The 23,465-nt window shown below is 38.3% G+C and overlaps 1 protein-coding gene across 10 annotated transcripts in view; it reads right to left on the reverse strand.

Moving 5' to 3' along the window:
• PDHX (pyruvate dehydrogenase complex component X) overlaps positions 1 to 23,465 on the reverse strand; it is a 104,271-nt gene that overhangs the window by 59,263 nt on the left and 21,543 nt on the right. For 9 of the 10 annotated variants that reach the window (XR_013922137.1, XR_013922138.1, XM_080344562.1 and 6 more), the window contains 3 exons: positions 23,363 to 23,463; positions 2,701 to 2,906; positions 990 to 1,088 (listed from right to left, as the gene is read on the reverse strand). Coding sequence is in view for 8 of the 10 variants with exons in the window: in XM_080344562.1 (XP_080200688.1) it covers positions 990 to 1,088; positions 2,701 to 2,906; positions 23,363 to 23,463 (406 nt within the window). In the remaining 2 variants the exon portion in view is untranslated. Of the gene's footprint in view, positions 1 to 989; positions 1,089 to 2,700; positions 2,907 to 4,754; positions 5,177 to 7,235; positions 7,372 to 23,362; positions 23,464 to 23,465 lie in introns of those variants that run through there. The other variant, XM_080344565.1, reaches the window with a different exon arrangement.

The following is a 23,465-nucleotide window of genomic DNA, read 5'->3' on the forward strand; positions in this document are numbered from 1 at the left end:
GCTGTTACATAGGATATTATATCTATTCAAGACCTTTTATCTCAACTCAGCCAAAGACCATAGGAAAAAGAGTTCTAAAAAACCGGCAGACTTCCAATGTCTACTTCACTGGGTTCAATTCCAAGTCATCATCAGGGTAAGAACTGGTTGTTTTTGAATGGAACTAAAAGTACAGCAGCTAACAAGGTCTGTGTAGGCAAATTATGGCATTTTTCAAAAGGAGTAACTTGACTGAGAACAAAATTAAATATTTCTGCCAAAATCCTTATGTCCAATAATATACATGCTAATGTGAAAATAATGCACCATTTCAAGGCCAAGGACTTTGGATATACCACAACATGTTTTTATACACAAGTTCCTCATCCCAAGGCTTGAGTGACAATCATTACATCAGAACACTCAAAAAGTATAGGAAACTACTAGAAGCCTGATCACAACAAACCACAGGTTTGTAAACAAACATTCTTTAAATCAAAAATGATATCTTATGATTTACACTTCATTGCTCTCCTTAGCCTAATAAAGGGAACAAATTAAACCCGACAGATTTCAAAACTGAACTTCAGTGAAAGCAGCAAAATATCTGAACTCCCACAAGAAAAGGAGTTGAAGAAAACAGGTTATTGGTATTTTATTTTGGCTCTGAATACATCTCTGAGTAGCAAAATTCTTGAGATCAACAATGGTAGCTAACAGTGGTGCCCAGGAGTTGACAGCCACCACCTAAGCTGCAGGAAATGTGACAGCAGCTCAGATGGAATATAAAAAACAATTTTTTTTTTTTTAATTAAAGGCTTCTTACAACTTCTATTCTCCATATCTTCTCAACAGGTTTTTCAAATTCAAATAAGCCATTCCCACATAGAAAAAACTGGAACAAAAAGTTGCCTTTTAAATAAATGAACTATTTAAGTTCATGGAGATTGCTCTAGGTTCAAATAAATAATAGAATATGAGGTTGTAGCTTCACTGAAATATCTACATACTCTTTAGTGAAGATTCCTCGAGGCCCAGAAGGAGTAATATTGCTTTGATCTAGTCCATGTGTTTCCAGAATGTTGCGAGCTGCAGGACTTAAGCGAATCCTAAAGAAATCAGGAGAAAAAAAAAATATTTCAACAATAAGACTAACTTATTTATTTTAATGGATATCAAGAGAAACTACACCATATATATCCTATTTCAGAAGCAACAGCTAGGAAATAAAACTGTTCTGTACAAAGACTGCAACCCTAACACTGAAGCTGGACTGTGCCCCTTTCACCAAGCTTTAACATAACATTGAATTTAAAAAAAACCCACAAAAATTACTTTAAAGAGATCAAAATAAAGACTGTAAAACTCACGTCCAAACTTTCCTCTTACAGTAGTGTTGCAATATACTTGTGGATTCCTCTGGAAAAGGGTAATCAGTGAAGAACTAAACACATTTTTAAGACCAGCTTGTTATAGTAACATTAAAAATTAGTTTTAGGAGCTCAGACAAGAGGGTTGCTCATTTCTATTATTTGTTTGCCTAGCTGTAATTGCATCATTAATGCAGTTTAATTATAACATTAACTTTGCCCTAGCTTCAATTTTATTTTATAGGATTGATTTAATGAAATGGCTACTTTTTCAGAAAGCAAAAGCCATACAGATGTAGTTGCATAATTTGGTATCCACTTTAGAAGACTAAATATTAAGCCCTCCCACACTAAAACCTTTCAATCTGCATATAATTAAGATATATTATAATACTAATAAACCTGCCATCTTAACCTATCTGGGGTATGCTCAATAGTAACATTTCTGCCTGGAAACAGAAAGAGTTATCAACTACAAAGCACAGTACACAGCTACAGAGCATAGAGTGCCCCTTAGCATGATTTGCTTTCTGAAATGAGGAAAAACAACATGTAGAGATTTCAGAATTCTTAGATACAAAAGCAGCAAAGTTTTCAGAAAATAGTGAATACTCGGTTTCAAATCTTTCCACAAAATCTCCAATTCATTATTTTCTAAGAGAGACTATATTCCGAGTTTTAAGAACTGTCCATAAACCACTGGCAAAGAAAACCTATGTCATAAATGATCACTTGTTTTCAAAGATGTCAATACTTTTCTAATTAACAGCTGCAGTGAAACAGATGCAGTTCTGATGTTCTTTGGTACTAAAATGCAATACTTAATCCTTGAGTAAACAAACAAATGGTGAACTCCAAATCCCTTCCAAGCTCTTGCACTTTTGATAGCAGAAAAAATTTCTTCTTATTTTCATAACAGTGAAATATTAAAAACTCAAAAGTGTGGATTTACATGCTCTTGTTTTGATTTGTTAGGGTACTCTAAGCATTGCAAGCATCTTAGAGAGAGGAGTAAATTAACCTCAAAGTGTTAGTCAGGTAGCAATAATCTGTAAATCACTGGTTTGTGTTGGAGGATGTACCTTATTTGGAGGTATTGCCCCTTATTTGGAGTGAATTGTAATAACACCCATAGAAAGTGTTCTAATAAAACCATGTTGTTCAAATTTATTGAGCTTACAAGCAAAGAAATATTCTGGGTAGACAAGCTTTACTACCTCACACATACTGAAACACTCTTTTAAACTAACAGCTTAATACTAGGTAAAAAGGGACAAAAGATTCTTTTTGGTTTAGCTCTACTGATCTAACTAAACACGAGTTCCATTTCATAACAAACATAGAAACTTACTGCAATTTTCCAGGTTTCTGTTCCACTTTAAAAGGCACTGAAACAGAAGGACCTGCAGGAGTTGAGGTAAGAGCAGGTACTTGTGGAGCCAGAGAAGATGGATCACTACCTTCAGCTGGTATTTCAACTTGCTTCCAGTCCTGTCCTTCTTCTACCAGCAGACAGATTAGCGAGCCCAAGCGTACATTTTTGCTTCCTTCTTCCACCTTAATTTAAGATAATGAGAACATTAAGTTACACATTGCACTGTCTGGACTAACAGGACTAAAAATAGTAGATGCTGAATAAAATGATACATATTTTCTTGATGAAATGTCATTAATATACCTGACATTTCATCAAGAAAATATGTATCATTTTATTCCTACTATTAATAAGATGACTCATTACCAAGATTAATTACAGTTGCTATTATAAGGTGAGGAATACAAACTTATGCCTCCAAATCCTATACATCTAAAGTCAGCATTCAGAAATCAAACTAAGCAAGTTACAGACTACTGAGTACCTCCCGGAATAAACTCAAAATACATGTGGTTGTCTAATCTTTGTAAACAGAGTCTGAAAACTTTGCTGGACACATTGAGCAGATACACTTTAAGGCATCTACCCTGTATCTAGCACTGTTACATTTTAAAATACATGCTTGTAAATTTAGAAGCTGAGGAACAAAAAGACACCAAAACTCCACAACAACAGTGCCTCATTACTTCTTTTTGAAAAAGATAACACTTGCTTTCCACTAACTTCCACCTTTGTTTATTTCATCATAACTGGTACCAAATAACAAGTCTGTCCACCAAGAAAGTGATAGCACTTACGCAGTATGTAAATCCCCATTTCAAAGAACATCTGAACAGAAAATCACAGAAAGATAAATATAAGCTAATCCAATATAATCTAATTAGACTGGATAAGGCAAATCTATTCTAGATGTTCATTTTAAAACAAAACTATATCTGTATCACAGTCAACATATCACTTTGATGTTTTGGCAGATAAAGGCATGGCAGTTGTGCTAACAACTTAATGAAGGGCTCCTCCTACAGTCTCTGAAATGGTTGCAGAAGTACAATTCTTCAGGCTCTCAAAAACAACATTTCCAGGCCATCAGGCCAAATATAGAGATAGCCCTTTAGGACCACAAATACTCAAATACACTTTCAACTGTATCAGCCCAAATAGAGTTAATTTCCTAACAAAGAAAACAGACACTTCATTTCCACCATAAAGCCATAATGCACATACATTTTTCTCAAAAGGAGCTAGTATGTATCTGCAATTCTGACATTTTACCCAAGAAAATGCAAATCACTACCATATGAAAAGCCCAAAGACAGACACACAGAATAAAAATATAGAAAGTATCAAGTATCACACTGTTTCTACTGCCTTAATTTGGTTTTCTAGGCACTTAAACAGTAATAAATAAAACAGAATTCTGTAAAGACTGTACTATGCAGATGCAAATACTAGTAAGTTATAACTCAGATAAGATTGTTGTCTGCACACTGTTGACTCCACTGACAGAATGTATCAGATTTCACAGGATTACGTAGTTCTAGCTCCCTCACTAGGTACTAGACCTAAGAAGAAACAAAGGCAAATTTTTCCTCAGTATGTTCTGATAAAACATCTCACATTTACAGTTTTGTCACTTCACTTCTTTTTCCCCCCCATGAACAGTAGGTAAATTCCAGTGTAATACTACTTCTTTAAAAATATTTGTCAGATGAAAAAAAAAATTTAAGAGCTAGTTCAATGCTGCTTGTTCTGATCAAAATGCTGAAGTTATTAACTAACAACTTTACAGCATTATCATACTTAGCACTGAAAAAGGTATTTAGAAAAACAAAACTATCAGCACAATACTCAGATGTTTGAGCCATACCAATGATGATGAAAACCACATATATTCCCCAAGTTCAAAATACTCCCCCCACAGCATATAAATATGCAGCAGTTAATTGTTTTTCCCAAAATAAGAATAAAACAATTGTTTGTGTCTTCTCTTTGCTTTACAAAGGCTTGCACATACAAGAAAGAACACTTACTTTTAAAAGCAGTTTACATATCGTAACTGAATAGACCAAGAACTGCGACATGCTTGTGGTGTCAAGTCCTTACCACAGTTTTAGTGTCAGAGTGCTTTAGTAGTGCTATGATGATACATGAAGACATGCAGTTGAGCCTTCAGAAATATAACACAAAATTCGTACTAGTTAGGGTTTATAATCCAGTACTATAGAAGGATTCAAAGCCATCGATGTTCTCAACTCTCACTCTTCAGCGCAAGCCAGTGATGTTCTTTCTTATGTTCAGCACTCCAAGACAGTTATGTGAAAACTCCAGCATTCCTTATTTTTCAATACAAGTTTCCAGCCCAGATGACTGCAGAGATTACACTTTTTTAAAGTGTACACAAATATTTTCTTAAAAAACATGTTTTTAAACACGCAGCCTTTGCATCTGAAAACTAGGACAAAGAAAAATTGTTACTATTTTACTTAACTTTTCATCTTCTGGATTCTTGAGTCACTTCTACATTTTCATAATTCACAATACAAGAAAACCTCTCTGCATAAATCTCAATGAAGCCCAGAATTTCAGATGTAGAAAGAGCTGAAATAAGTAGCTTCACAATACTTCTATTACTGTGTACACACAGCCAAGATGAGTCAAAAAGATCCTAACTTTGCTGACAAACCAACAAAGCACAGATGACCCCTGACAGGGAGAAAAAAAATGGAAGAGATTAAGTGCAAAGAGGAATGAAGTTCCCTGTTGCCACTGCAGCTCAGTGCTTTAGTCACTAACATACATATACCAAAGTAGATGTTTAGTTCCTACACTGAGAAGAAAGATGGACAGAACCTATGCTGGCTCACTCTGCCTTGAAAGTTTTATATAAAGCAGTTCCAGTTCATATCAATTGTCATTTTGGTCATGAACGGCAGTGAATATTAAGTGCAGTTCTTAAACAATCATTCATCATCTGGTTTTGGTCAAAATTTAACTAATAAGTATTTTAGGCAAAAAAAAAAGTGTTAATGAGTGATCACCATACATCACCATATTGGCATCACACGAATGATACTTTCATTCAGTCATTTAATATTTTACTGCATTTTACACTGAATCAGATGTAATCATTAAAGACCTATCCAGAAAGGAATATATGCATCAGTATCTATTTTATGGTTAGCTTGCTCATTCTTAAATGATACGTACTTACATTACACACTCAGAAAAAACAAGCAGGGTTACAGAAGTTGAATTCATTTAATCTAATGAACCGTCTGCCTTTTACGGTTGAGATAAAAACCAAAGTGTTAGGTTGATAGTGTGTTTATTTGACTCAGTTTTCCACACTGAACTCAGTCAAGGTGGTGCAGAATTGTGGTTGGCACCAAAGAACATGAAATTGTTGGCTCATTTCTTTTAGGAAGTGAGTAAACTTCAGCTAAATGCTGTTAACTCAGATGCATCAAACATTCCTAATTTCCTATCAACTTCATCACATTCTGAAATTTTTGAGTGGCTTCTGGAAGAGGAGTTTTTCAATAAGAAATGATCTCTCCATCCACAAACCTAAGGCAACTTAACATTATAAACCTTATACAAATGTCTACTGAACACCCAATATAGTGCAGAAATATCCATAGGATACTGCAGAAAGACTACTAAGGATCATACTTAAGGTAGGAAAAAAAAAAAAAGAAATTTTCTAGTCTTATTGCTCCCCTATTATTTCAGTTTCCAAAACATCAGGTTTCCTCTGTAGTTATTAGGAGACTAGAATAAAAACCTATTTGTGCATCGATTTGGTACTCTAAAACTTAAGCCCCTTGTCTCTACATTCCAAAAATGGGCATTAAAAGAATCCATTGAAGACTTGGTTTCTGTAATAATCTGTTTGTGTTACTTCAATAAAGCTGACTCTTTTCCCTTAATCTGAAAGACAATATAGTTACATTCCATCTCCTGGCACCTTCTTCTCAGACTCAGCTCTCAGCATATGATTTTGATTGGATTATGTGGATATCTTGGCTAAAACTGTGTGTCACTGCTCCAGGATACTGCTATCACGTAGTTGCTAGATATTCTGGTTTTGATCTATCAAAAAACACTGCACAACAGAAATACAAATACATTTTGGAATTTGGAATGCATTTGGAATACAAGAAAGGAAACAAGAAAAACACAGCTTCTGAAATACTAATGCTACTTGCAGTCATTGTGAATTACTATTAAAGAAACTTGAAAAATCAATATTGAAGTCTGCTATTCTTTTCTTAATGTCTCTCTAGGAATCATTCTCTAATACTTTTGGCAGAGACAATCCCCATATTTCCTCTTCACATAATCTAAAAGATCAGTAGCTGTAAATGTAGAATAGGTACTTCATATTAAAAAAAAAAAAAAATTATGAAGAGTTTGCACAAGTTTTGTCAAAGCTATTAGATGCAAAATAATTTTCAGAAACATTCAAAACTGAAGAAGAGAGAATTAAAAACAGTGAAAGCATTACTCACCCAGTAATTATTAAAATAACTACACGGAGACTAAAAAAAAAAATTTAAATATACGTCTGATGTGAGATTGTGTCCTGGGATAGCAGAACAGATCCTCTGAAACTCATTGGATATGGTGCTCTACAGCTGAACACAAAAACTCAGACGTTTCAAGGTATTACAAAAAAACCCAGATCATCTTGTAATAGATATGGTCAAGGTTGTTGAACAAATCGAGTAGGGTTCAATCATATTATGCATATCGTTGTAAGAAGTAATTACGCTTGTGCAAGTTTCATTATATTTTGTAAAAAATAGTAGTTAGGCCAATGGCCGGATGCCGGGCCCCAACCAAGCCAACGGCCGGATGCCAGACCCCAACCAAGCCAATGGCCGGATGCCAGACCCCAATCAAGCCAATGGCCGGATGGTGCAACAGATAACAGAGTGCCCGAATGGTGTAACAGATAACAGAGCGCCCAGATGGTACAACAGATAACAGAACTCCAGAGGCACAAACACCAAGCGACACCCAGCAACATCTTTCACCGTCGACTAGCCAACCAGGAGCTAACTTGTCAGGGTGTCCCAGTGCGTGAACAAGTGTATAACATATATAAGCACATATGAAAAGTTGAGTTGTGTGCCGTGGCGGAACTGAGCTTCCCTCGGTCACCCAGCGCTGTTTTGCCTAATTACTGCTTGCTTTAAATTTGCTTAATCAATAAAATTAATTAATTGGCTCAAAGACTTGTCTTCATTTATAACAAATTTTGGTGCCGTGACTCGGATTAAGGATTTCTCGGAGGGACTTCTAAACTTCAGGGAGGCGCCCCGTCCCAGTTTCAGACGGCTCTGGAGTGGACGAAGGATCGCCCCGAAACCTTAACCTCCGAACCCTAAATTCAGGTAATTAGGCAAAAGAATTAAGCCCCGTAAAACTTTGTGCACGAAGAACCGGACGAAGACCCCAGGGAGGGTAAGTATAGAAAGCGATTCCGTTCGGTTGGGGTGGGTTTCCTGGAGTGTGCTTGAACGAGACGCCCTCCCGCCCCGTTTTGGGGAGGAAGCGAAGCGAGTGTGGACCCTGCCGTAAGGCAGGGCGGGACTCTCTAGTAGTGCGGTTCTCATTGTCCGCAAGGGCGTGAGCCACGAACGAGGGGTGCGTGTGTGTGAAAGAAGGCACTCCGGAAGATGGGACAGAGGAAGAGCAAGCCCTCTGATCTCATGGGGAAGGGACCCAAGGAGAGGTTACCAGATATTCCCCGAGATTCGCCATTGGGCCTTATGCTCAAGAATTGGGAAGGTGCGTCTTGCACACGAAACAAAAGTAAGGAGAAGATGGTTTATTATTGCATGCATGTCTGGGGAAACCAGCAGATTAGACCAGATCATTTATTTTGGCCAATTCTTGCGTCGTATGAGAATTGGATTTGTCAGGCCCTAAATCTTTATGTAAATGATAAGGAGCCCTTTAATCCTGAGGAGAGCGAGTATGCGCGTTGTTGGCTATCTTCTGCTACTCGTGCTGGAATTTTCGCCTTAGGTGAAAAGAAATCTGGCCGCAAAAAGAGGGCCCCTGAGGAACCTCCACCCCCTCCCCCTCCCTATGATCCCCCGCCAGTAGTAAATCCAAGACCCCCCTCTCCCCCTATGCCTTCGGCTCCTGAGGAGGATTCCGATTCTTCGGGGTCAGTTAGAGGGACCCGAAGACTCACGAGGAGTCAAGCTAGACAGCAAACAACATCAGGAACAGGACAACAAGCATCATCAGAAACAGGGCTATACCCATTACGAGAAATAGCGATGGGAGGTCCACAACCCGGGGTGGGATTTGTGTCAGTGCCTCTAAACTCGGGGGATGTAAGAGAATTTAAGAAGGAAATGGGGAGTTTGTTAGAGGATCCCTTAGGAGTTTCGGAAAGGATAGACCAGTTTCTAGGACCTAACCTATATACCTGGGATGAACTGCAAGCTATTTTAGGGAGAGGAGCGGGAGATGATTCGGAGGGCTGGGATGAGAGTCTGGGACCAACAACACGAACAAGGACCGGGTGCTGACATTAAGTGGCCCAGCAGCGCCCTAATTGGGATAATCAAAACCCGGAACACAGGGGCCATATGGGAGATCTCCACACTATAATCGTACAAGGGATTAAGGAATCGGTCCCTCGAGGGCAGAACATAAATAAAGCCTTTAATGAACAACAAAAGAAAGATGAGACTCCCACAGAATGGTTAGAAAGATTAAGAAAGAGCTTGCAGCTTTACTCCGGGATAGACTCTATGACACCGGTTGGGCAAGCTCTTTTAAAAACTCAGTTTGTGGCAAAGTCATGGCCGGATATTAGAAAGAAGTTAGAAAAATTGGAAGATTGGCAAGAGAAAGGGTTAGACGAGTTGCTAAGGGAAGCGCAGAAGGTTTATGTGAGAAGGGAAGAAGAGACCCAGAGGAGACAAGCTAAAATTTTGGTAGCGGCAGTTCGAGAAGGACAGAGGACAGCTCCACAGAAGGGAGGGCCACCGCGCATAGGTTGGAACGGGCCACCTCAGGGAAGTCAAGTCGGACCGCAGGATTTGAGAGAAATAGAATGTTTTTACTGCCAGAGGAAGGGACATATGCGTAGGAATTGTAGGAAACGTATACAGGATGAAAAGATGTATCACGCGGAGTAGGGGTGTCAGGGGCTCTATCTGCTGGGGACTTCTAAAACAACAGAGCCCTTGATAAAATTGAAGTTAGGTCCTCAGCGTCAGGAAATAGAATTCCTGGTGGATTCGGGGGCAGAAAGATCTACCATCCAAACTGTGCCCCGGGGATGTACCCCCTCCTCGGAGAAAATACAAGTAATAGGAGCAAAAGGAGAACCCTTTTTTGTACCCATAATTAAAGGAGTTGAAATAGAATCCCCATCCCGGATAGGGGTAGGGTCCTTTTTATTAGTACCTGAGGTCGAATATAACCTATTAGGAAGAGATTTAATTGTAAAATTGGGAATTAGTTTAGAAGTAAAAGATCAAGAATTGAAGGTGAAACTGTATGTTTTAACAGCCGAAGATGAAGATAAAATCAGTCCAGAAGTATGGTACACTCCTGAGTCGGTAGGGAAGTTAGAAATTCCACCGATTACAGTGACAATAATAGATCCGGGAGTACCGATACGTGTTAAACAATACCCTATATCACAGGATGGGAGACATGGGCTGCAACCTGTAATTGATCGATTATTACAACAGGGACTGCTAGAACCATGCATGTCACCCCATAATACCCCCATATTACCCGTGAAGAAATCAGATGGGTCCTATCGTTTAGTGCAAGACCTCCGTGAAGTAAATAAAAGAACGATAACTAGATTTCCGGTAGTGGCCAACCCTTATAACCTATTAAGCCAAGTGTCCCCAGAATTAACCTGGTATAGTGTAATAGACCTAAAGGATGCCTTCTGGGCTTGTCCCTTGAGGGAAGAGTGTCGTGATTATTTTGCCTTTGAGTGGGAGAACCCTGATACCCATCGGAAACAACAACTTAGATGGACGGTTCTTCCACAGGGATTTACTGAATCACCAAACCTTTTTGGACAGGCCCTGGAACAAGTCTTGGAAGACTTTGAACTGGAACCTGGGGTAGTTTTGGTACAATATGTAGATGATCTATTAATAGCTGGAAAAAGCCAAGATAGTGTGCGAAGCACCAGCATTAGGTTATTAAATTTCTTGAGCCTAAAGGGTTTAAAGGTATCAAAATCTAAACTGCAATTTACTGAGGAAGAAGTGAAATATCTAGGGCACTGGCTGAGTAAAGGGACTAAGAAGCTAGATCCAGAGCGAGTAAACGCTATTTTGTCCCTCCAGCCTCCCAAGAATAAAAGGCAAGTGCGACAACTTTTAGGTCTTTTTGGCTACTGTAGACAGTGGATTGAAAACTACAGCAACAAGGTTAAGTTCTTATATCAGAAGCTAGTGGGGGAAGGCCTGATGAAATGGAGTACAGAGGATGACGAGCAATTAGAAAACTTAAAAACTGATTCAGTAAATGCTCCAGTACTGAGTCTGGTGGATACCCGGAGGCCTTTCTATCTATTTGTTAACACAGAGGGTGGCACGGCCTTCGGGGTCCTAACGCAAGAATGGGCAAGTAAAAAGAAACCCGTAGGATATTATTCCAAATTATTAGATCCAGTTAGTCGCGGCTGGCCTACCTGTTTACAGGCCATAGTCGCTACTGCTCTCTTAGTCAAGGAAGTCGGGAAAATAACTATGGGAGGAGAATTAAAGGTATACACACCTCATAATATACGAGGGGTATTACAGCAGAAAGCTGACAAATGGATTACGGATGCTAGGTTACTGAAATATGAAGGAATTCTATTGCACTCTCCTAAGTTAGAGCTTGAAACCACTAATTTACAGAATCCAGCCCAATTTTTCTACGGGGAACCGAGTGAATCTCCTTCCCATGATTGTATCAGAGTAATAGAATATCAAACTAAGATAAGGGAGGATTTAGAGGAAGAGGAGTTGTTATGTGGAGAAAAATTGTTTGTAGATGGATCATCGCGGGTAGTGGACGGGAAAAGGAAGTCAGGATACGCTATAATAGACGGGAACAGTTGGACAATCAAAGAATCGGGTCCCCTTAACATAAGTTGGTCGGCACAAGCCTGCTAACTATTCGCAGTATTGAGGGCATTACAGTTGTTAAAAGATAAGAGAGGGACAATATTTACGGATTCTAAATATGCATTTGGGGTAGTTCACACATTCGGAAAAATTTGGGAAGGGAGGGGCCTAATGAATTCTCAAGGTAAAGGATTAACACATGAGACCTTAATAAAGCAAACTTTGGAGGCATTAAGAGGGCCCAAACAAATTGCGGTAGTTTATGTAAAGGGCCATCGAAAGGGAACCTCCACGCAAATAAGAGGGAACAATTTAGCAGACGAGGAAGCTAAGAAAGCTGCGTTACTAATAATAAAAGCAGTTGAACAGGATCCTGTACAAACTAAGTATGCTATGAGATTTACAAATCAGGAAAAGGAAAAATTGGAGCAAATGGGAGTAGTTGAACGAGAAGGAAAGTGGTGGCTACCTGATGAGAGGGAAATGCTCCCAAAAGGAGTAGCTTGGCGAGTCTTGAGAGAGTTTCATAGACAAACCCATTGGGGAGTACAGGCTCTGGTAGATCAATTCGCTAATAAATATATGGCCTTGGGAGTGTATGATCTAGCAAAAAGAATCGTTGGAGAATGTTTAACATGTCAAAAGATAAATAAACAGCGCCTTAGGGAAAGAGTCCCTGGGGGGAGGCAACTAGCCAAGAAGCCATTCGAAAGGATTCAGGTAGACTTTACGGAGTTACCGAAGGTAGGTAGATATAAGTATCTCCTAGTTTTGGTTGATCACCTAACTCACTTTGTCGAAGCCTTTCCGGTAGCTCGGGCCACTGCAAGGACGGTAGTAAAAATATTATTAGAGCATATCATACCTAGATATGGGATCATGTCGGTTATCGATTCGGACAGAGGGCCCCATTTTACTTCCAAAATAATTAGAGAAACGTTAGAAGCTCTGGGAACCAAATGGGAGTATCACACTCCTTGGCACCCCCAGAGTTCAGGGAAAGTTGAAAGAATGAACGGAGAAATTAAAAAGCACCTAACCAAATTAATGATAGAGACCAAAATGAGCTGGGTGAAGTGCCTCCTCTTAGCCCTCTTGAACATAAGGACACAACCGAGGGCTGATACAGGACTTTCCTCCTTTGAAATGTTATATGGAGTGCCCTATGATTTGGAGAAACCAATAGAACACCCTAAAGTGGAAGAAAAGATGTTACAAGAATACCTTATAGAGTTCATGAAAAGGAGGCAAGAACTGTTAAAGCGAGGCCTGGTGGTTCAAAGACCACCTTTAGATATAGCAATACATAGTATTAAACCAGGAGATCAAGTACTCATAAAAACATGAAAGGAATCATCGTTAACCCCTCGCTGGGAGGGACCTTTCCTTGTTTTACTCACCACAGATACCGCAGTTCGCACCGCGGAAAGAGGTTGGACACACGCTAGTCGAGTAAAGGGTCCTATTCTGCACACAGACTGGGAAGTGGCCGGGAAACCGGATGAGTTGAAGCTGACCTTCAAGAGGAAACAGACACATGACGCATAGCCCTGGATACCAGGCTTTTTATGGACAATTGTAAGGAATTATAGAAGTCGCACATCGCATGTCCTGTATGTAAGCAATGCAATCCGTGGGTATGTCGCGTGTGTAACGGGTGCGGGATACAGCAGTGGAAAAAGTTTCCTTATGTTGAACGATGGTGTAATGAGTGTTGGGAAAAAAAACCCTTAAATATCATTAGGATATTAATAATCACTGGACGAGAACATAGCACGGATCCTAGTTACAAATACTGTAGAAGAGATTGGTACAAAACTGTTGCACAATTAGAGGAAGAACTTATAGTTAGGGATATAGAGTGTAATAAAACTATTCAGGTACCCTCTGTTTGGACTCTAAGTCCAAACATTTGGGAAATAACCACGAGGAAGTGTAAGAAGCGTTTTGGTAAGAAAAGATACAGGAAGTGTTCAAAAACCTGTGAGGATTTGGGACAGTGGCCAAAACCTTGTATTCAAAAATAGCCCTATTGGGTTGAGTATTAGAAAGTGGGTTGTGGCAGAACAAGAAGAGAATTCAGGAGGCAGTTCCCTGAAGACTACAACTGCTGCCGAGAAGATAACTTACCCGGCTACTCTGAAGCAACAGAGTAGGCCCAGGGCAAGGCAGAGGGGTATCCTTGTGGGGATTGGCAAGTGCCTCCGAAAACTTCTAAAATAAAGCAGCTCCATTAAGCAGAACAACCCTCAACAAAATGAACCTCCACTGGCTGATTTTCAGCCAACTAAGGGCTGGGTCGCTCTCCCTAATCCTCCTTACCTTACCGGTAATAATAGCAATAAACCAAGGCAGTTCCCATCAACCTTTTAAATGGACCCTCTATCGATGGGAGGATCAAACGATAATACAACAACAAACCACATCAGGGTCACCCTCTTTTACTCCAACCTTATGCCAATTAGTTGAGGTTAGGCCATGCCTTAACGAAATGGGGTTTTATATGTGCCCTAGCACAGGGCCCTCATTTTGTAATACCCCAGGACACTATTATTGCGCTTACTGGGGGTGTGCAACAATTGCCTCAAATTGGCAGGTTCCTCAGGCCAATGTGGATAAGTTTTTAAAGGTTGAATGGGGACCTCCAGGATGCATTGCCCCTACGGGACTCGGGGGCGGGATGCAATTAGCTCGCCGTGGGAGACTAGAACCCGAGGGCAGCTGTAAATACATAGTCATGAACATAACAAATCCTGAACATAATGGATGGCTTGTTGGAAAAACCTGGGGAATGCGGTATTATCAGCCGGGAGATGACAGAGGAGGCACGTTTATCATAAAGAAGGAAGAAGTTAAACCGACCTTTCGAGCAATAGGTCCCAATCCAGTAGTAAAATCCACCCCCCTGCTAGGTAGGGAAACAAAGACAGTAGAAAAAGAGAATATAATAGTAAGAGAGGAAACTGTCACTGAAGCCTTGAAATCTCTGAATACTGAAGCCTCAGAATCTTTGAATCCTCTGTGGGAAATTATCCGGGCTACTTATCAAACCCTAAACTATACTCAACCCAACCTAACCAATGGTTGCTGGTTGTGTTATAATGTTAATCCACCTTTTTATGAAGCTATAGGGGATAATCGTCTGTATACCACAAGCAAGGAGTCTGCGTCTATTCAGTGTCTTTGGGAAAAGCAGAAAAGAGGGATAACTATGCAACATGTAACTGGGATAGGGACTTGTATAGGTAAAGTACCAAATTCCAAGAGGTCACTTTGTGGTAATATCATACCGAGACTTAAGGAAACCACAGGATATATTATTCCCCCGAATGGAACAAAATGGATATGTTCCAGGACGGGACTTACTCCATGTGTGTCTTTAAAAGTGTTTAACAGTTCACGAGAGTATTGCATGTCAGTTACCATTATTCCAAGGATATTATATCATCAAGAAGATGTGATGTATGATATTTGGGATACAGGGCTCCATCGTACCAAGCGAGAACCCATTACAGCTATTACTATAGCCACGTTGCTAGGGTTAGGGGTAGCCGGAGCAGGAACAGGGATAGCTTCACTTGTTCAACAAAATCAAGGATTCAGTTCCTTGAAGACTGTGATAGATGAGGACCTAGAGAGAATTGAAAACTCCATAACCGCCTTAGAGAGATCTCTAACCTCACTATCTGAAGTAGTGTTACAAAACAGGAGAGGGATGGATCTCCTTTTCTTACAGCAAGGGGGATTATGCGCAGCCTTGAAGGAAGAGTGTTGTTTTTATGCAGATCACACAGGGGTAGTCCGGGACTCAATGGCAAAATTAAGGGAGAGACTGGAACAGAGAAAAAGGGAAAGAGAAGCTGCAAAGCGGTGGTACGAGTCTTGGTTTACTCAGTCCCCGTGGCTAACTACATTGCTATCCACAATAGCTGGACCCTTGATAATATTATTACTTACCCTAACCTTTGGACCCTGTATCCTAAATCGACTTATTAGACTAGTTAAAAGCTGTGTAGAGCAGGTACACCTTATGCTGCTACAAAGATATGTTACTGATGAAGAAGCTGAAATGATCTTACTAGCCCAAGAAGCGGTAACTCGATTTGATCAACAAATAGATGCTCGAGAGGAAAGGGGGGAATTGTAATAGATATGGCCAAGGTTGTTGAACAAATCGAGTAGGGTTCAATCATATTATGCATATCGTTGTAAGAAGTAATTACGCTTGTGCAAGTTTCATTATATTTTGTAAAAAATAGTAGTTAGGCCAATGGCCGGATGCCGGGCCCCAACCAAGCCAATGGCCGGATTGTGCAACAGATAACAGAGTGCCCGAATGGTGTAACAGATAACAGAGCGCCCAGATGGTACAACAGATAACAGAACTCCAGAGGCACAAACACCAAGCGACACCCAGCAACATCTTTCACCGTCGACTAGCCAACCAGGAGCTAACTTGTCAGGGTGTCCCAGTGCGTGAACAAGTGTATAACATATATAAGCACATATGAAAAGTTGAGTTGTGTGCCGTGGCGGAACTGAGCTTCCCTCGGTCACCCAGCGCTGTTTTGCCTAATTACTGCTTGCTTTAAATTTGCTTAATCAATAAAATTAATTAATTGGCTCAAAGACTTGTCTTCATTTATAACAATCTGGGAAAACTTACTATTTAGCAACATAAATTAAAAGAAGGAAAATATTTACAAACCTCTTAGTTTTTATATAAACTAGTCTTTAAAATGCAAGTTATCCTGGAGAAAATAGACACTAATGATAATTTCTTGTAAGCCCTGATAGACTTCATTGCAGCTGAGTTCCATCTTACAACACCTCTCTTCTCCACCTAGTCCCCCCGACCTATTTCAATGATTTCATTTTTGCAAAGTATGTTAATTCCCTTCACATACACAAAAAGGACTAAACAGACCAAACAGACCATCACTTCTTAAATGCTGCCAGGCAGGGAACTACTTTTTTGGGTTTTTTTTTTGTTTGGGGTTTTTTTGTTTGTTTTTTTTGTGTGTGTGTGGTTTGTTTTTTTTTTTAAAGGATAACTATGCAGATTTATGCTGTTGTAAGAAAATACAACTGTAGTAGAGATAGGCAACCTAATATATCAACCCAAAGAGCTTTCATAATAGCAGCAGAAATGTGTGTCTCACTGTGTGTAAAGTAGAATATTCTCTTGCACACTGATGGCTCCAGGAACCAGTCTGTACCTATGCCCATTCTGTTGTTTCCTAAGTAGCTAGGCAGCAACTATTAGTAACACCAGTATGCCTGCATATAATTATGGAATCCACAACTCTGCTGTGGATATTCCCTACATGAGACCTCCCTCACTAAATTACATAGAATTTACTATAAAGGTTTGCCCTTAACAGCATTTTCTTTCAGAGTGAAAACTTGGTTCTTAGTGACTGTAGGACTGTTAGCAGAATAACACAGTTTTAGTTAAGTCGGAAAGGCTCCAAGATCACACAGGAAACTAGCTAACATGAGTCAATATAAACAGGCAAAAAAGCAGGGGTGAGAGAAGCATAGCCTATTTTATTTTGGAAATGTTCCATTAAAAGCTTGAGAAGCATTTCACTCTATAAAGCCCTGATGAGGCTTTAGATAGAATATTTAATTCAGTTTAGAGTACCATACTTCCAAGACAAATTGTTAAAGACAGTTTGAAGGATTATAAGAGAAAAAAAGAGAATTTTGAAAACAATCCTTTGGGGGTTGAAGAGCGCAAGCTTTTTCAAACTTGCAAAAGAGAATACCTTGGAGAGATATTTCAAGAGTCACTCAGTACATAAAGGATTGTGATAAATGGAATAGTTATGAGCTGCAATTTATGGCCACGGCATCAAGAGAATAAGACAGTTAACTTTTGTACAACTATTTACTTTTGATGATTGAGAATATTTTTTTTCTAAATACAAATATAGAACGGTGTCACAGCATGTAAAGAGTGTCTGACAGCAAATGGTCTATGCAAATTAGACCCGCTGTCAGTACAGGAGGCTGCAGTAATCAATGACTTGTCCTTTTCTAACCTACTTATTGATAGCTTCTTGCCTCTACATGATATATACTGCCAAATTTCACACCTTTGTATCCATTCTGATCACACTGATCTTCTGTATTCTCTTCCAGGTTTTTGCAGTCAACTAAGTCAATATCCACCCTTTTTAGAACTACAAATATAGCTAAGACCAAAAACTGCAATATCTTCTGGAGAAATTTTACTAGCAACACTTGTGGTCACAGCAACATTTAATAACTACAGCCTTCAGAAACAGTATAAGATTTCTGTGGAAGGCCAAGCCCCAATTTTTAGTTATTCTTCCCACTTTCTAGGTAAACTCAATTATGAAATGTTTGTATTAAACACAGTAAAACAATGGTTAGCAAACATCAAGGAAACAGACATTTAAATCTCATGCCTATTTCATTTTTCAGATGATTTTATCTTTTCACAAATCCTTTTCAGTTTTGACTGAATGCTATTAAGCTTTAAACGGTCTCATTATTACCAAGTGCCTGTATATAAAGCAACATTTGCAGGGCAGCATCTGACAGTGTTTGTTTAGTGTGGAACCACAAAAAACAGTCACGCCTTTTAGATGAAGTCCAACAGCTCCATGAAGTTGTTAAGAATTCTCAGAACCCATAAGCATTCATGCTCAGAAACGTGACTGAGATACTAGATATCATCTCCACGAAGGGATTTAGAGTACTGAGTACAGTTAGAAACGCTTCAAGCTACTTATATTTATTGATCAAAAAATATGACCACATGGAGCTAAAACGAATAAAGAACATATATATATATATATTTTTTTTATTTTTTTTTTTTTTCCCCCCACAAGAGGTATGGATTAGTTGAAATTTTATTTTAAGCTTCAGGAAATCATTGCTTTGTGCTTACACAACTTTGCATACTAAAACTAGAAATGCTTTAACCTTCATTTCACCCTAAACACAGTGGAATTCTTATTATTACTTCCTGCATTTCAGACACATCACAATCTACAAAATACTTCTAATGTGACATTTGACTTCTATGTGTTAGGAAGGTGAAAGATTATACAGCTTAAAAGGAATCTCACATTTAATTTTGGAATAATATTTTCCAATTATCAACAGGTTCTGAAAAATTGTTTTAAGAAAACACTATCAAAAATTGTATACAGATTATGAATTAATAACTATTTAAACAGATGATGCAAAACAAAAAGAACCTTTTTAAGAGCATTACCCTTAATATTACCAGTTTAAAATGGTAAAAATGTCTACCACAGAGCATAAAGGATCTCAGCGAAGAAAAGTCAATGAAGAATTGTCTCTCTAGTTCGTGTTATTGAGCATTCAGTTAATAAAAATCTACATAGTAAATTCAATTTTATTTATAGCTCTATACAAAATACAAATTACTTTTGTCAATTAATGTTTCAAACTAAAGGCTGGATCTCTTCATCAGGTCTTACTGTGCAATGCAAGAGAGGATTTTTTTGATGTTGTTTTGTGCGACTTGTTTTTATTTACTTATTTATTTATTTTTCCTTCCGCCTCTTCTTCCTATTACAAAAATGGTTTTGTTCAATACAGCTTTTCAGTGGGGTCTTAGATCTGTTCTCCTAGTGGAGAATTCTGTAACTGCATAATCTTCACTCAAAACCACCACTTCTGTTCAGCCAGGAATTTTCCCTTTCAAATTCATTTCACTTGTTACATTTCACTACTCAATCTCTACATTTTTTTCCTCTCCCTTCTCTCCTAACATACCAACTGGAAATAAAAATTTTGACAAAGGGTGTGGAATAATTACTGAGGGGGCAAATTATTGAAACTAATTAGTAAGAATAAACTTACTGAAAATAAAGCTATATCCCCATCTTCAGCATATAAGGCAGCTGAGTGGTGGGGGAAAAATCTATTCTGTCTGGTTTCAGCCCTCCTGCCCTCACCTGGCCCGCATTCTTTGATGGTAGTACCTGGGGGAGCTCAGTATAGTACCAATCAAGAAGATATGGGGGGCGGAGTGATACAAAGAAACCACGACCAGGCCCTGTATAACAGGGCAGGTACAAGAACCAGATGGTATAGCTGCTGCCAATTTTAAAGATAAGGTATAGCTGCTGTCAATTAAAAAGGATAAATGTTCAATTCCATCCAAAATGCTAGTTACTGAGCCAGAAATTTGTCCAATAGATGGACATCGTTCATTAGAATCTCATTATATCATCAAAACATACCTCCATGTCAAATGGTATACACCTCCAGCACACTTGTGAGCATGTGTAGTAAAGTTTTTACCTTAAAAATTGAAGAGATATTTTTACACCAACAAATAACAAAGTATGTATGACTAGGGTCACTCAAGCTCCACCTAAACATAAAAAAATAGCATAAAATATCCTAACAATTGAGAAAGGGTGAGAGAAGACACCATCACTGAGAAATCAAGGGAACAGCATAATAACACTTCCGGGAGCAGTTGACAGTCTGTACCTACCTTCCCTGCTGCAAAGGGACACTTCTGGGTGCAATTTGCACACTTAGTTATACCAAGTCTTTCCCTGGACACTTAGACTTCAAGCTTGTATTTGTAATCACATTAATAGCACTATATAGTCATCTTAGAGTTTATATATATATATGGTACCAATACTCATTTCTTGCAACTAACATTTGTTTTTACAACTAAAGTGTATTTTGCAACTTGTGTGTTTTTGCAGACAGTGTATTTATCAATGACATCTAAAAGAACTTGCATTTGTTGCTTTAATAACCTTCAATACTTCAGGATCAAGTAATGAGAATTTCTCGCTGAATGTGCTCAGATTTTCAGTATTATTAAACCATATGTGAATCTGTGCAAGTGTGTAAATTCAGTGGTTGCGATTGTCACAGAATCACAGAATGCTAGGGATTGGAAGGGACCTCAAGAGATCCCGCACTATCAGTGAATCCAATTGTGCAAATTAATGTGCTCAGACTTCTAGTATATATTATACTATTTGTGAATCTGTGCAAGTACGTTTGCACAATCGGACCTACAGTGCTGACTTGAGGTTATTTGATGTAATTGGATATCACTCAGGGGTTCAGCCCAGCCACATCATAAGGGGGCTTAACTTCTGCTAAATTAATCCTCAATGCAACAAAAGGGTTTCATAATCTACTACATATATGGCAAAACAATTTCTTGTTATTTTTTATTTATTTTATTCAAAGTTCTTCCAATTCACCCTATTGCTTAATTATTGTGGAGGGCATGAAGAAACAGCTGCAATACTCCAACAGAATGCAAATGAGACCGTTCTGAAAATTTCAAAGGGTTTGGGAGAGGGGGGGAAAAAAAAAAAAAAAAAAGAAAAGAAACAAAATTTTAGTCCTCCCAGAGAAACCACAAGGATGGAGTCTTGTGGGGGGAACAAAGACTATAATTCATATGTGTTGTTTTCTTTCAAATGAGGTATAGACTAGCACAGAAGTACCACGAAAATCTGGAAAACGTAGTTTGCAACAAAAAGTATAATATAGCTTTATAAAGGATTTATGCACACAGGAACAGCAAAAGACCATCACTGTATTGCCAGAAAGTCATGCAATCAGCACAATTTCTGCATATGTATCATTTAGTCTTTAATAACATGCTCACTTGTACTTCTTCCGTTTTCGAAGAAGCTATATCAAGACTGTACAAAGAGATGGAGTTTTGCCTCTAGGACATTCCTGCTTCTTAATTTTTTGAGGCCTTTCATTTTTGGTTGTTGTTTTTTGTTTGTTTTATATAAAGATATATAAACAATGAGGCAAAGAACTGAAAGGGAAGTATCACCAAAGACAACTGAATCATCATGGAGAACTGAAATTTAGTCCATTCTGTTACAGAGTTCCCACACAATACAAGGGCAAGTTATTTAAAACCAGACTTTTCACATGAGCATTAATATTCATTAATATTCATTTTAACATATCTATCACCAAAAATCTAAGAAGTTGCACAGTGATTCAAGTAGATTTCTTCCGTATCATTTCAACGTTACAAAGTGTTTCATAACTTTTCTTGGATACAGTAGATCCTAAGTAGGATGTTCAAATACGGTAAGCAGCTCTTTATGTGTCTGTATATGCATTAAACCTGAGAAATACTACCTTGTTTCCCCATTTAGCTGCCCACTTGACTGCCTAACTAGATATTGTACAATTGTAATTGAACAAGTTGCTTTATCTTAACCAAGCTGTAAATTCATTACAAAATCATAGTTAAGATTATCCATGTTTATCTACCCAATTTCTAAAAGAAAATATATCAGTGTTCTTGTTGCAAGTGCTAGAGGCTAGCTGACAGATTAAGCTTTCACAGGATAAGAGAACTCCACAGATTTGGGTACTGTTTGGGGAAATTTTGGAAAAAGGGGTAAATACTGGAAAGGAGGAAAAATATTTTCCATGTCTTTAAACAAAATTTATAACAATTTTCATTCCCCTCCCTAAAGATAAGAAACTCTAAAACACATTTCTCATTAAATATATTTAAGGAACAAGAAAAATAGTCTCCCTTAAATTTTAAGCATCAAATATGAGTTTTCAGAAAATGTAATATTTACATTTACACAGAAGCAGCAACAGAAGACCTCAGAATTAAAGCCTCACCCTTCTAAATTCTGACAAGAAATAATACTGGGTCATTTTAAAATAAGAAGCATTTTTCAAAAATCTTAGAAAAGAGAAGGAAGAGAAAGGAAAAGATTCAGAATTCGACTTGTATGTAAAGAATAGCACTGGACTTGCAAGTCAACCTTAAGCAATGCAGGATTAGAACAATGTCCTCTATCCTGATCTCTGTAGTCCAGTTGTTATTGCTTCCATCTTGGTACAGACCAGGATTTAAAGCTAAAAATAAACTAGGAACTCAAACAAACTGTGCACATATAAGAGGGAAGAATCTCATACATACAAATACTCCACAATGATGTTCAGAGAACTTCACATTCATTCCAGTTCTCATTCTTTTACATTAAGCCTAATCAATCAATTTAATTTTAAGCATACAGGAAATTAGTAATTCTAAGAATTGTCCTCAGGTAAGCCCATTTTGTATAATGTTCCATCTTCAATGGCCAGCACAAGATAATCTAGCACAGAGATCACGCATTCTGGGTACAGTACCATCCAAAATTCCATATTCTAACTAACTGATCGTAACTTTTCTATAACTCAGAGATGTCATAAATGGCAATATTTCATGGACATAATTCAGAAGGTACAAAACATACAAAGCAACATAATTCAATCAGGTTCACTGAAAATGCATTAAAAATATATAGGATCATGTACCAGTAGTCTGTTATATGTACAAAATAAATAGAGCAATTATTTCTCACTAGGAATGCAAGTCAGTGCATTACTCTGAAAGTTGAGTAGAAAAAAATTAGCTATCTAAACTAGTTTTGGGGGCAATATGCTAAACAATAGTCTGAAAAGAAGCTGTATAATCTAACTCAGAAAGACACAATCCCTACCAGTATTTTAGCCAATATGCCATCATCACTTGATTCCATGGTAATCACCGCTTTGTCTGTTTCAATTTCACACAATGCATCTCCAGCATTCACTGTTTCACCT

Source organism: Nesoenas mayeri, assembly GCF_963082525.1.
Source record: "Nesoenas mayeri genome assembly, chromosome: 5".
NCBI classification, from domain to species: domain Eukaryota; kingdom Metazoa; phylum Chordata; class Aves; order Columbiformes; family Columbidae; genus Nesoenas; species Nesoenas mayeri.